We start from the raw sequence: 12,590 nt of genomic DNA on the forward strand, positions 1-12,590 counted from the left end.
TTGCTCACAGGCTCAAGGGAAGATTATCATGAAACACTGATTGGGGTGAGTTGCAGTTGAATCAAGTAAAATACTGAAGGATGATGCAATGTTCAATTAGCTAGTACATATGTCTGTGATTTTAGATGGGAGAAAGGCACCGTTGCAGTGAAAGTTGAGGATTCACTGTGAGGTGTTTTTTTACCACAAAAATAATGTTTAAGAATAGTTTGAAATAGGCATATTTAATGGTTTTTTTCAGTATAAGTGCTTTTCCACAAAAGAAACAGAACATTCATTCTAGTCATCTATATACTAAAATCACAGAAAGATAATACTAACCTTTGTTGTCTGTTAACTCCATTAAACTGATTTCTGCTGAGTTCTGTCACTAACGATAAGACCACCTGTTTAATAAAGTCAATCACATGTTACAAAGAAGGACATATTTCAGTGAAGGTTGCATCAGTAGTATTTTCTCATAGTATTATGATGTGGCAAGATTTGGTATTGTATCAATTGGAGTGTTATTAATGAAAAATTAATAAAAAGTATTTACAAAAAAGTATTTTCTCGTTGTTATGATTTGCATCTCCAAGTGAATTAATAATCTCTGTACTTTTTGTGACTTATGGTCTTGACCATAAATCAAGAACTGAAAAGAAACCATGGGTATTTATTTTTTATTTTAAAAACTTATACAGTCGTACCTTGGGTTAAGTACTTAATTTGTTCCGGAGGTCCGTTCATAACCTGAAACTGTTCTTAACCTGAAGCACCACTTTAGCTAATGGGGCCCCCTGCTGCTGCCGCGCCCCCGGAGTACGATTTCTGTCCTCATCCTGAAGCAAAGTTCTTAACCCGAGGTACTATTTCTGGGTTAGCGGAGTCTGTAACCTGAAGCCTATGTAACCCGAGGTACCACTGTATCACACCTAACTCTCTTCAAAGAGACTGAAGGTGGCTAACAAGTTGTCCCTCTAGGCAGGGGAGGCTAGAGAAGTGCTAAGTACTTTCCCCCTTCTCACTGTCCTTGGTTATCAGACATCCTTGACAAATAAACTCTAGCTAAGAAGTTGTTAAGTGGCTGACTTTCTCTTAATCTTGTGTGATTTCTTATATGTTCCTCCATCTCTCAAGCTTCTATGGTAACATAATGTGTCAATTGGCTTAGAGAATGGCTCTGAACTAACACACTGAATTTACAAAGGCATTTTGCATGCTTCTGAAGCACTCCATGAAGGCAAAGATGAAAAGGGGCACTTGCCAAGAGTTGCCATGGCAAGCATGGTAAGCACATTTGTCGGCTCCTGATACAATCGACCATGCTTGTAGCTAAAGGTTAAATGTACTAATTACTCACATTTTCAATTAATTTAGAATAGTAATCTGCAGAGGTGAACCCAAGAGTTGAAATAAAGTTGTTGATATCAGTGTCATGATTTCTCAGCCCAGAAAATGAGAGCAAGTGGCACAATGAACCCTAGAGGAAAAGTCAACAGGAGAGAGAAATATCTGATTAAAAACTAAGCAACTTCTGTTATTGTCATAGGCAGCAGGAAAGCAAATGCATCGATTACAGGCTACATATAACTTGAATTCAATTCAACATCTGTACCTTCAACACTAAGTTATGGAACCTACAATGAATCTGAAACATTTTATCTCAAATAGGGAGGATTTCTATTAAAAAGAAGAATAATTAAAAGAAACAAATGGAAATTAGCAAGTGTCAAATCCTTTCATGAATCTTGGGAATGTATATAAAATTACGTAACGAATGCTCAGATAAAATATTTATCACACATTTGAAAGGGCACAAATATGCCAACATGATTTAAATGGCAGAATCAAATGGGCTATAAGAAACACAAAGACTGAAGGGCAGTGTATGGGGAAATTATGGTATGCTAATACTATCTCTGTGGGCTGCTATTCCAGCCCCACTGAGGAGATTCTCCTGCTGTTCTATAGTCACAGCTTTCCCCTTCTATGGACATGGTGAAGTTCCACACACTTATCATTTGCACAGCATTATTGTGTGACATAACTCTGAGATGCATCATCCTATGGATATGTGTAGACTATGAAGAGCCTTAAAGGTTGTGGGGAAAGGCTTTCCCTGATAGGACTTGAACAGCCACAGGCTTTATGAATGATGTGTGCTGCACATCCCCTCTGGAATCTGCATCTGATAGGCCCAAACTGAGAGAGTTTGAGAGCTCCTCTTAGGGACTCAGACCTCTTGTCTCTTGCGTTGTGATTTAAATAGAAGTGCTCTGGCAACCCTTTACAAGGTTCCCTCTTCCCTGCGAAGCTAGATCTCTTGTTTCTTCAAAATTACAAGATCCTAGAATAGTTTGTGATCCTGCACAGGCTTCTTTACAGTGACTTTTTACAGAAACATCCATGTCTGCATGTGTTCTTCAAGCCCAGTGTCTCCCACAATTCTGTATGAAGTAGATCAAGGCTGTGGCATATTGCACATTCTAGATCTGACTCCATAACTAGTATAGTAATATGAACCCAAGATTATCAATGTATAAATTATTTTTAATTGTGTGTGTGTATTTGAAGTGAATTGCTCAATGAGTCATATATATTTCAAACACATGCAGTTTTGTTACACAGCGTGATAAAATGGAATACATAACAATATATAGGAAAAGAAATATAACTTCCAAAAAGTAGAACCCCAAAGCCTTTCTTTCTCTCTTTTTTACTGTTCCAGAGCACAAGTTTAACAGACAAAATAAATACTTTCATAGATCTACTGTAAAAAAAGAAAGAACACAAAGTATTTGTTCTACCCACAGTTTGCAGAAAGAAAACTGTTATACTGCCATCTAGTGCTTAAATCTTAAAACAGGAAATAGCGCTTTAGATTTAAAGCAAGACTGATCATTATAGTGGCCAAACGTCAAACATAAAAACAAACACAAACCAATATATTTTTATGATTTGCCCTAATTTCAGTCATTAGTCTTCTCTAATTGCTTTGAAGGTGCAGATCAGCTCTAATTTTTAAAAAATGTTAGTGTTTTCTAGCCCAATTCAAGCCTGCACAAATTGTTATTCTGCCACTACATAGAATGCTGAGTACCATACTAATTCCAATGGCTTGGTCTAACCGCTAGCCATCAAAAGGCCATTAATCAGGACCCTCCTGTCCACCATCAAACCCAATGAGAACTCAATTTCTATCTAGACCTTCACTTATTAGTAGAACACATGCTTTGTCCAGAAAAAGTCGTATGTCCTGACATCTCCAGACAGGGCTGGAAAACATTCCTTTCTGAAATCCTAGAATTCTTATTGCTGATTAGTGTACACAATACTGAGCTAAATAGAACAATGAGTCAGTAAAAGGCAGCTTCCTCCTAATTTTGTATAAGCAAAGAATAGGCTCACAACAATGCTATGGATAACATGAAAACTTTCTCTTCCCTCACATTTTCTGGTTGTTTCTAAGTGCTTTGGAAATCAAAGGCAGATAAATAAAATCTTTCATTTCCTTTTCATTTATTATGCACATGTTCCAGCTTGTCAATACAGTCATACCTTGGTTCTTGAACAGAATGCGTTCCGAGAGTCCATTCGACTTCCGGAACTGTTCAGAAACAAAGACGTGGCTTCTGATTGGCTGCAGGAATGTCTTGCAGCCATTTGGGAGCTGCAGAAGCCACACCGGACGTTTGGCTTCTGAAAATCATTCGAAAACCGGAACACTCACTTCCAGTTTTCAATTGTTCAGGAGCCAAAACGTACAAGTTCCAAGGCATTTGGCAACCAAGGTATGACTGTAACTTTCTTAAATTGTGGTGCCCAGAATGACACAGTACTCCAGATGTGGTCTGACCAAGGCAGAATAGAGAGCAACTTGATCAGGACACTATACTTCTGTTGATGCAGCCTAAAATAGTATTATTTTTTTTGCTGCTGTATCACACTGCTGACTTATGGTAAGCTGTAGTCTACTAAGACCCCTATATCCTTTTCACATGTACTACTGGAATGCAAGGTGGGGGACCCATCTTATATTTGTATAGCTGGTTCTTCCTGCCCAAGTCTAGAAGCTTACATTTGTCCCTATCAAAATTCCTTTTGCTAGTTTTGGCCCATTCTCCAATCTGTTAAGGTCATATTGAATCCCAATTTCATTCTTCAAGAGGCATTGGCTACTCCCAGTTTGGTGTCATCTGCAAATTTGATGAGCAATACTTTCATCCAAGTCATTTCTAAAGATTTTTAACAACAATGGACCCAGGACAGAACCCTACGGCACCCCACTTGTCACTTTTTTTTTCTAGGAAGAACTATTAATTAGTACTTTTGGAGTTCAGTCAGTCAATCAGATACAAATCCACTTTATCTTGTCCAATGAAAACTTCCGAACTGAGTAAGTCATCAGATACCTCTCTAAGCCTCTTCTTCCAAACAGTGGCAAACCAACAAGGAATGTGTGCTCACAAATCCTTAAGGAAAAGCTGGTAAAACCATTAGCTGACTGGATGGTGGGTGGTAATGGGGAGAACATTCAGATCTCAAAGTTTACAAAAAAAACACAAGTTATCACATTAAAAGAATGGAAGTCATCCTTATACCTTAAGGCAGATGATTTGTCCCTGTAGCCCAAACTATCCTATTATAATTGGCCGAGGCTCTCAATGGTTTCAGGCAGAGATTGTTTGCATCACCTCCTGCCTAATCTTTTTATCTGAAATTGAACCTAGACCTTCTGCATGCAAAGTGCTATACCACTGGGCTACAGTCTCTCCCAATCTTGCACTTCTCTGTAATTACACAAAGAATCTTGCTATTTTCAGTCATGTTCAAAGTAGGTCCCTCAAATTATAGCATTCACATCCTGAAGAGGACCACTCTGAAAAAGGTGAGCCATTTGCATTTCCTGTTTTTCGTCCTTGTCAATAACCCTATTAATTCACATTTACTTTCACCAACTTCCTAAAAAAGCAAGATTAAAGCATGCATTTCTGAGGTCTTTAAGACACTAAAATCTACCAGTTCTTAACTTTCTTCTTGAAATGTTTAGAACCTCTTAAATTTACTGCTGTCTTTCTGCCTCTTTTCCTTTAAAATCCTGCTTACATGATTCTGTGTCCCCCATGCCATTTAAATGAAATTAGTAACAATAAAACACTAGTATTTGGAAAAATCCATTTCACTACAAAACAAACAGAAACCTAGAGAATTATAGTGGTTCAAGTAACTGAGAAGGAAGCCTGCTCACTTGCAGACTGTCTCAACACCCTCTGTTTATATAGCCTATTCCATGAGCAGGATGCTGACATAATACAGCTTACTGATTTTCCACACTCTGATCCAATCATAACAAAGTCTGCAGATCCTAATTTTGCTTACAAGACCTCTTGCATGCTTATTCATTAGTCCATTGGGGGAGGGAATGTAAAATCAGTTTTCTACTAACCAAAATACATTAAATAATACAGTAAGTTTCAGAATACAGCTTGCACTGCACAATTATATTTCCGCTAATATTTATTAAGGTCCTAACAATAAACTTAACAAGAATTTATTATCAGCATGTATGCTGATACAACCAGAACATTAGGTGTTGTTTCCTGACATACAAAAATTGAATCAAAGAGGGAAAAACAAATATTATCCATTTGAAAACCTTGAACAAATTAGGGTTTGAAAGTGCATAATTACAAATGCTGAACTCTTGGATTTTACCCTCTACTGCCTTGCAGGGTATCGTTGGGAGAAGAAAAGGCTAAGGAGTAAACCCTACACAAATCTGGAGTGGAGTCCCTAATATGACTGGATGCTGCATTGTATGCCTCTTTCTGGCAACTCCTGCAGCCAAGCTGGTGCCAAATGTATTGCTCTGCTTTTGTTTGGACCACATCAGTGAGGTCAAGATGGGGGTTTGGTGTCTGCACAGCCCAAGACCTCTATACACTTTCATCAGTTCCAACCAGTATGGACAATGGCAAGGGTTGTAGGATGACAAAAGTTGTATTCTAACAACATCAAGTTTCTCATCCATGATCTTCGCAATGAGAAACTAAGAAGGAAGATTCTTTGTCAGAGGAAGACCATCTATGTATCCAACTCAAAGTCTACAAGTCACATGAACTAACCTAACAAGTTAAATATCTCTTTGAGAGAGGGATGCCAAATATATTTCTATATATACCAATCCAAGGATCATCTAGTCCAACCCCCTGTAATGCAGGAATCACACCTAAATAATCCTTGACAGAGGGCCATCCAACTTCTCTTTAAAAACCTCAAGTGAAAGAAATACAGTGTCCCAATCAAGGGAAGCTATAGTACCACTCTATTTTGCCTTGGTCAGACAACACCTAAAATACTGTGTCCAGTTCTGGGCACCACAAATTAATTTAATAATAAAAATAAAAATAAAAAAAATAAAAAAATTACAACCCACTCATCTGGCTAGGTTGCCCAAGCCACTCTGGGCGGCTTCCAAGACATAAAAATATAATAAAACATTAATAGTAACAATCTGATCCAATATAAAAGACACAATAACTTTAAACAATTTACCGGTATATCAAACAAAAAAACATTTAACAATCCATCAGACTGCACAACTATTTTTTTAAAATATCCCTGAATTCTTCTCTTCCCAGCTGCGGCTGCTACTGTTCTCAAAGTCATAGTCTGGGAAAGGCTAGGTGGGGCAAGGCAGGTGGAAACACCATTGCCTGATGAGGAACAGAAAGTCTCTCTCCCCCCACAGTTCTTCCTCTGGAGCAGCTGTCTTATAAAGGCTTCCAGGGTTGGAGGGTGGGGCAAGACAGGTGGAAATGCAGTTGCCTGATGATGAACACAAAGTCTCTTTACCCTAAAGTTGCAAGAAATGATAATCCAACTAAACATCAGGAAGAACTTTCTGAAAGTAAGAGCTGTTTGACAGTGGAATGGATTTGACAGTGGACTGTGGACTCTCCTTCCTTGGAGATTTTTAAGCAGCCTAGATGACCCTTGGGGTTCTTTCCCACTCTACAATTCTATGAAGGAGATCCATCACCTTTTGAAGTAGTCCGTTCCAGTGTCAAACAGTTCTTACTATCTGAAGGTTCTCCCTAATGTTTAACTGGATTTTTTTCAGCAATCAGGCATCATATTTGGCGAAAGAGTTAACACATTCATTTGAGGGGTGGAAAAAAATTAATGGTAGTATGTTTACTTCAAAGAGAGCCATCCCCCACCCCGGAGCATAACCTGTATAATTACAACTGACAAAAACAAGGAGGACAAAGAAAGTGGAGGGAAGCAACCTATCAGAAAAAACTGGCATAAGCAAAAAAAGTACTAAGAGGCCTGTGTAATGCTGTTTACTTCAGAACTGTTACCATCAGTGATGCCAAAGGAAAGACTGACAAATATCTGCATGCTGTGACCACCCACATTATGGGAAGCACTATGATTAAAGTGAGTTCTGTGTTCCTATATCTGCAAGCACAGTCTGCTCCATGCTGTAATTATTATATCTGCAGTCATCTTTTAATTACTTTCACATGTTGTAGCATGTATCCTTACACTAACTTGAAAAGCAATGAACATTCCTGTTTTTAAGTACATGAACAATTATGCAGTATATGCTGGATATTATTCTTTGTTTAAAAAGGGAAAAAAATCATTTTGACCAACAATTACTGTATTCTGTAACATTATGAAAAAAGCAGTATTTATAAAGTACCTAAAGTTTTCTAGGCACTGTAAAGAGTAACAAACAAAACAAACAAAACGCTCTTTGCCTGAAAACTTACAGCCTAATATGGATGATACAAAAGGAAAAAGACATGGGAAAGAAACAAGACAATTCAGGGACTGTTTCTTATAAATGTACATAAATGTTTAATGCCTAGGCAGAATGACCACTAAGGAAGACTTGGAAAGAAAGGCAGCTAATGGTAGCTGGCCCCGGATGGGAAGGAGCTGATATAAGTGGGATGTGCTGTCTAACCTCTTCCTCTGCAGCAGCTAACTGTAATGGCTGCTAATGAATGACAATGAACACTATCAAAGAATTTGCTTTAATGCTTGCATGAATAAGCTACAGCATGATTTAAGCATTTCTTTGATCTCTTTTTATTTTACAAAAATAAAAGACTAACAGTGCAATCCTTCTTTGAGTACTCAGAAATAAGTCAAATTGCGTCAAGTAAGATCTACAAAGTGGAAGCCTTTAAATGTTGCTGCTATTTTAAAAACAACTTGCAAACACTGCTAAAGAGAAATATATAAACCCTTTAAATATACACATACATGCCACTACAAGAAAAAAAGTCTAAGCAGTGGAATTAACATATATGTGGAGATAAACAAAAAGAGCAAAACCCATGTCTTGCTTCACAGTTCATCACATGAGATGGGTTAAGGTACATAGGGACGCGGGTGGCGCTGTGGGTAAAACCGCAGTGCCTAGGACTTGCTGATCGTATGGTCGGCGGTTTGAATCCCCGCGGCGGGGTGAGCTCCCGTCTTTCGGTCCCAGCTCCCGCCCACCTTGTTGTTCAGGTGCTGCAGTTATCTAAACTTCCAAATGTCCATGGTCTTTGCCAGTGCAGAAAATTACAAACACAAGGATTTCAAAATATGAATAATTAGGAGGTGGCCCTTAATTAACATAAATTTGTGAGTCCTATAAGCCATCAGCTCAGGAACAGAAAAACTGGTGGGCCTATCACTAACTGGAACCTTTTGAACTTCGATCCCAAGCCTCATCCTATAAAGTGAAGTGCTAGTCCTGCTAACTCCAGAAATGTCAAATAATGCTAGGGAAACAAACAGGCTCAGGTGATGAACAATCTAAAAATAGGGCTGTGATCTATATTATACCCTACTCGCCCATAAACTAGATTGGAAGGGCACAGGAATGAGGAATGTTGACACTCCACGCACATTAGAAGTAATCTTCCTTGCTGTCCTGAAGCCCCTAAACCAGTGAGGGTTTTTTATATACTTTAACACACCTACTGCATCCTCTCCATGGAATGAGGCATATGTTGCATATTTTTCTGAAATTATGCATTCTATCCACTTTGGCATAACACAGATGACAACTCTTGCTACTATTAACATAGCAGGAGTTCCTAATTTCAGACGGAGTTGTTTGTTCTTCCAAGTCACTTCACTCTGATACATCCAACTCTAGACCTAGTCACTTGTTCATGCTGCTTTATCAATAACAGAGAGAGAATGCCCTTAAAACAGCTGTTAGGTCAAGGGGTGGGGCAGGGGACAACAGCAACAAATCATTGGAGACCATCACTAAAATAGTCTATGCCTAACTGGCAGTCGCTGTCTGCTTTAGGAGTAACAACCTGTTACAATATAATAAAGTACGTTTAGGCTACAATCCTACACATATTTACATGGGATAAAGCTCTACTGAACTCAGCTGGGTTTACTTCTGAGTAGAGATAGACAGGTTTGAAGTACTTAAAATGAGGCTCATAAACACAAATTTACTTATTGCCACAAATGCTTTTCTGCATGTTCAGTCTCTGTATTGACTTTCATATACACATGGAGCAGGACCACTGGATGTGATCCTGCTCTCCCTGTCATGTGTTCAATCTGCAGGTAATGTTGCAAGCAAAGGTCTAAAATAATTCTTCTTACCATCAAGAAAAAGGCATGAAACCAGTCCCAAAAGATTCCAATATTTTGGAATATAAAGCAGGTTTATCACAGAGGCATTTAAAAAACTAGCTTAGTCATTATGCAGAAAGAGAGGTATACTTCAGTTGTGGGAAAGAAAATATATTAAGCTAAAATTACACGAAATGTAGAAAGTATGGGGCATAATACGTATACAAAGATATCTGACTCACTAGGAAGGTTTTTATTATTACTAGCTATTGGCATGGTACACACAAAAGGCAAAGCCACTGAAAGACATTGGCAGCAATGCAGAAGGTAAGTGCACTTTAGTCTCCGATGGGAACAGAACTGGAGAGGACAGTTAAGTGCTTAAATTCCATTTATTTTATTTGGGTTGAATATGCTTAATGTTCTCTGTGTGGTGCTCAGCCTGTGAGACTGCCATTTGCAAGGTAATATAATAACATCATCTGACCATAATGTGTACTGTCAAAAAAGAAAAAACCCTACATATGTTCACCGGAGCAAATTATTCATTAAGGTTTTTTTTGAATACCAAATAATTTAGTACTATGGCTATTATGAATCATCACCACAAAGCAGCATGCTAAATGCATATTACTAAACAAGCTGAACTATTAGCTCATTTATCTGAAAGGCTTCTTCATGAAAAGGGAAACTGTGGTTACAGAAATTAAAAATATTTCTTTTGAAACCTGGGTTTGATTAAGAGCAGAGGTGAGGGACCTGTGGCCTACCAGGGGTTGCTTGACTCCATCTCCCATCAGTCCTAGCCTGCATGGCCAATGGTCAGTGAAGGTCACAGGTTCCTCATCTCCAGTATAAAGTATCTAACGCAAAGAGAAAATGACAAAACAAACCCTAAGGCTACTCTAGGCCATTGCTGCCTGCTACAAGAGAAACTACTGACGAGAAAATAGATTAATGTGGATTACAGTTAGAGCAGAAGGAACCTTTTTCATCTGAAATATTGATTTAAGAATTAAGTGTCTATTCCTGAAGGAGTTTAGGTTTTTGTTGTAGTTTTTTTAAAAAAAAACTTCAGCTCTCTAGACAACAGCCTATGCACAACCGTAGAAAACACACGCTGCAACGCTCCAAAACTTTCATGCAAGGTAGACCAGATGCTGATTAAAACAGAAACTCTATTCATTAATAGAGTGGTTTCACCAGGTCATGGCTGATTTCATGGCTTAGCTATCTGAGGAATACATCTTTCTTCACTACATCTGGTTAATACATGAATAAAAAATCTGGATAGATCCTTCAAGAACACTAAAAAATTTCATTTTGACATCATGCAGCACACCTTCAATTTCCAAATACTCTTATCTTCAGAACAAAATGGAATAATAAATCCTTAAGGATTTTGTAAATTAATTAACAACACTAGATTTGAATTTAAAGAAGAGCAAGCAGACCTCCATTTGAGCAATGGGAATATGGCACTCGTCTCCCTCACTGCAACCCTCTTCACCCCATTTCAATTCCACTTAAAATGACCCTCTGGAACAGCATGAGATGGCATGTGCAGGTTGCAGTGAGAAGGAGGAATTAAGAGGTTCTTCTTATCCATACCTGTTACCATTTATCAAATATCAGAAAAAATTGTCATGGCAAAGATGCCAGAAGCTAGATCACGGCAAAGATGCCAGGGCAGAATTAATTGGATTGCATAATGCAACACAAAGCTTAAAACTGCAATTCATCATCATCATCATCATGGAATGCATATAGGCAACCGGAAAGAAGTGCAAATACTGAATAGGAAGGAAATGGAAGAGACAAGCACCCTTATATTTGGCAGCTGCTATTACACTGGGAAGCCTGCTTAAAGGATGAAGAAACAGCAGGTTGTGTCATTTGCTGACAAGACTTGAAGACTGAAACAGGATGTGGCAATAAAGAGGCACATACAGTGGTACCTCAGGTTAAGAACTTAATTCGTTCTGGAGGTCTGTTCTTAACCTGAAACTGTTCTTAACCTGAAGCACCACTTTAGCTAATGGGGCCTCCTGCTGTCACCACACCGTCACTGGGCAATTTCTGTTTTCATCCTTAAGCAAAATTCTTAACCTGAGGTACTATTTCTGGGTTAGTGGAGTCTGTAACCTGAAGTGTCTGTAACCCAAGGTACCACTGTACTAAGGTGTGTACTGACTCCTACTACAGAAAACACCAACTCACACAATGTCACCAAAGGATTTTTTTTTTTACAGCATTTCTAAACCAACAGGGTGAGCCTAATCAGATGATACTTTAGTGATACAATTATATATCTTTGGAGAATGGAGAACAATTTGAGTAAGAAGCAAATTACATCTGAAAAGCCAATAATCGCATAATGCATGTTTAGGCTCTGAGCTAACAATGAATATATTCAGTTTTTTAAAAAATCATTACAGCATTGGAGACACAGGAACACAAGAGCTGACATTGGCCCATCCAGCTCTGTACTACCTACACTGACTGACAGCAGATCAGCAAGGGGGAATGTTCCCTCCCCGCCAGCTGAGTGGTGCAGTGTTTAAGTCCCTTTGCTAGCAGTGCTCACTGGAGGAAAGAACAACTCCCTCCAGCAAATGCTGCTAGGAGAGGGACTCAGGAGCGGCGGCAGTTTCACCAGTGATATATACTGCTGAGTGAAGCCCACATCGTGGTCTGCTCCTCATACCGGTACTGAGCAATATATCGCCCAGGCCTAATAGACAACAGATGTTAGGCTATCCCTGTCCAGATAGGCGTGCAACTAGGCCACCAGCCAAATCAAGGCCACCTGAGCCTCAAGTGGCAGCAGCAAATCCAGAAATACCCACTGCTTCCGAGGGAGTGTAACCCCATCAAGAGCAGACAACCTCTCATCCATTCAGTCTAGGAAACAAACCACTAACAGTGCATCTGTCATATCTGGATTGAGCTTCAGTTTGTTTTTCATTAAATATTTTTAGGCGCCAGGCAAAAAT

General features: G+C 38.8%; 1 protein-coding gene across 6 annotated transcripts in view; it reads right to left on the reverse strand.

Annotated features, from left to right (window-relative positions):
• Positions 1–12,590, reverse strand: part of FANCC (FA complementation group C) — a 69,629-nt gene that overhangs the window by 33,552 nt on the left and 23,487 nt on the right. For all 6 annotated transcript variants that reach the window (XR_014502953.1, XR_014502954.1, XR_014502955.1 and 3 more), the window contains 2 exons: positions 1,343–1,462; positions 322–386 (listed from right to left, as the gene is read on the reverse strand). Coding sequence is in view for 2 of the 6 variants with exons in the window: in XM_083403451.1 (XP_083259577.1) it covers positions 322–386; positions 1,343–1,462 (185 nt within the window). In the remaining 4 variants the exon portion in view is untranslated. The remainder of the gene's footprint in view (positions 1–321; positions 387–1,342; positions 1,463–12,590) is intronic.

The sequence above is a fragment of the Podarcis tiliguerta genome (assembly GCF_965153285.1).
Source record: "Podarcis tiliguerta genome assembly, chromosome: 11".
Lineage (NCBI taxonomy): Eukaryota > Metazoa > Chordata > Lepidosauria > Squamata > Lacertidae > Podarcis > Podarcis tiliguerta.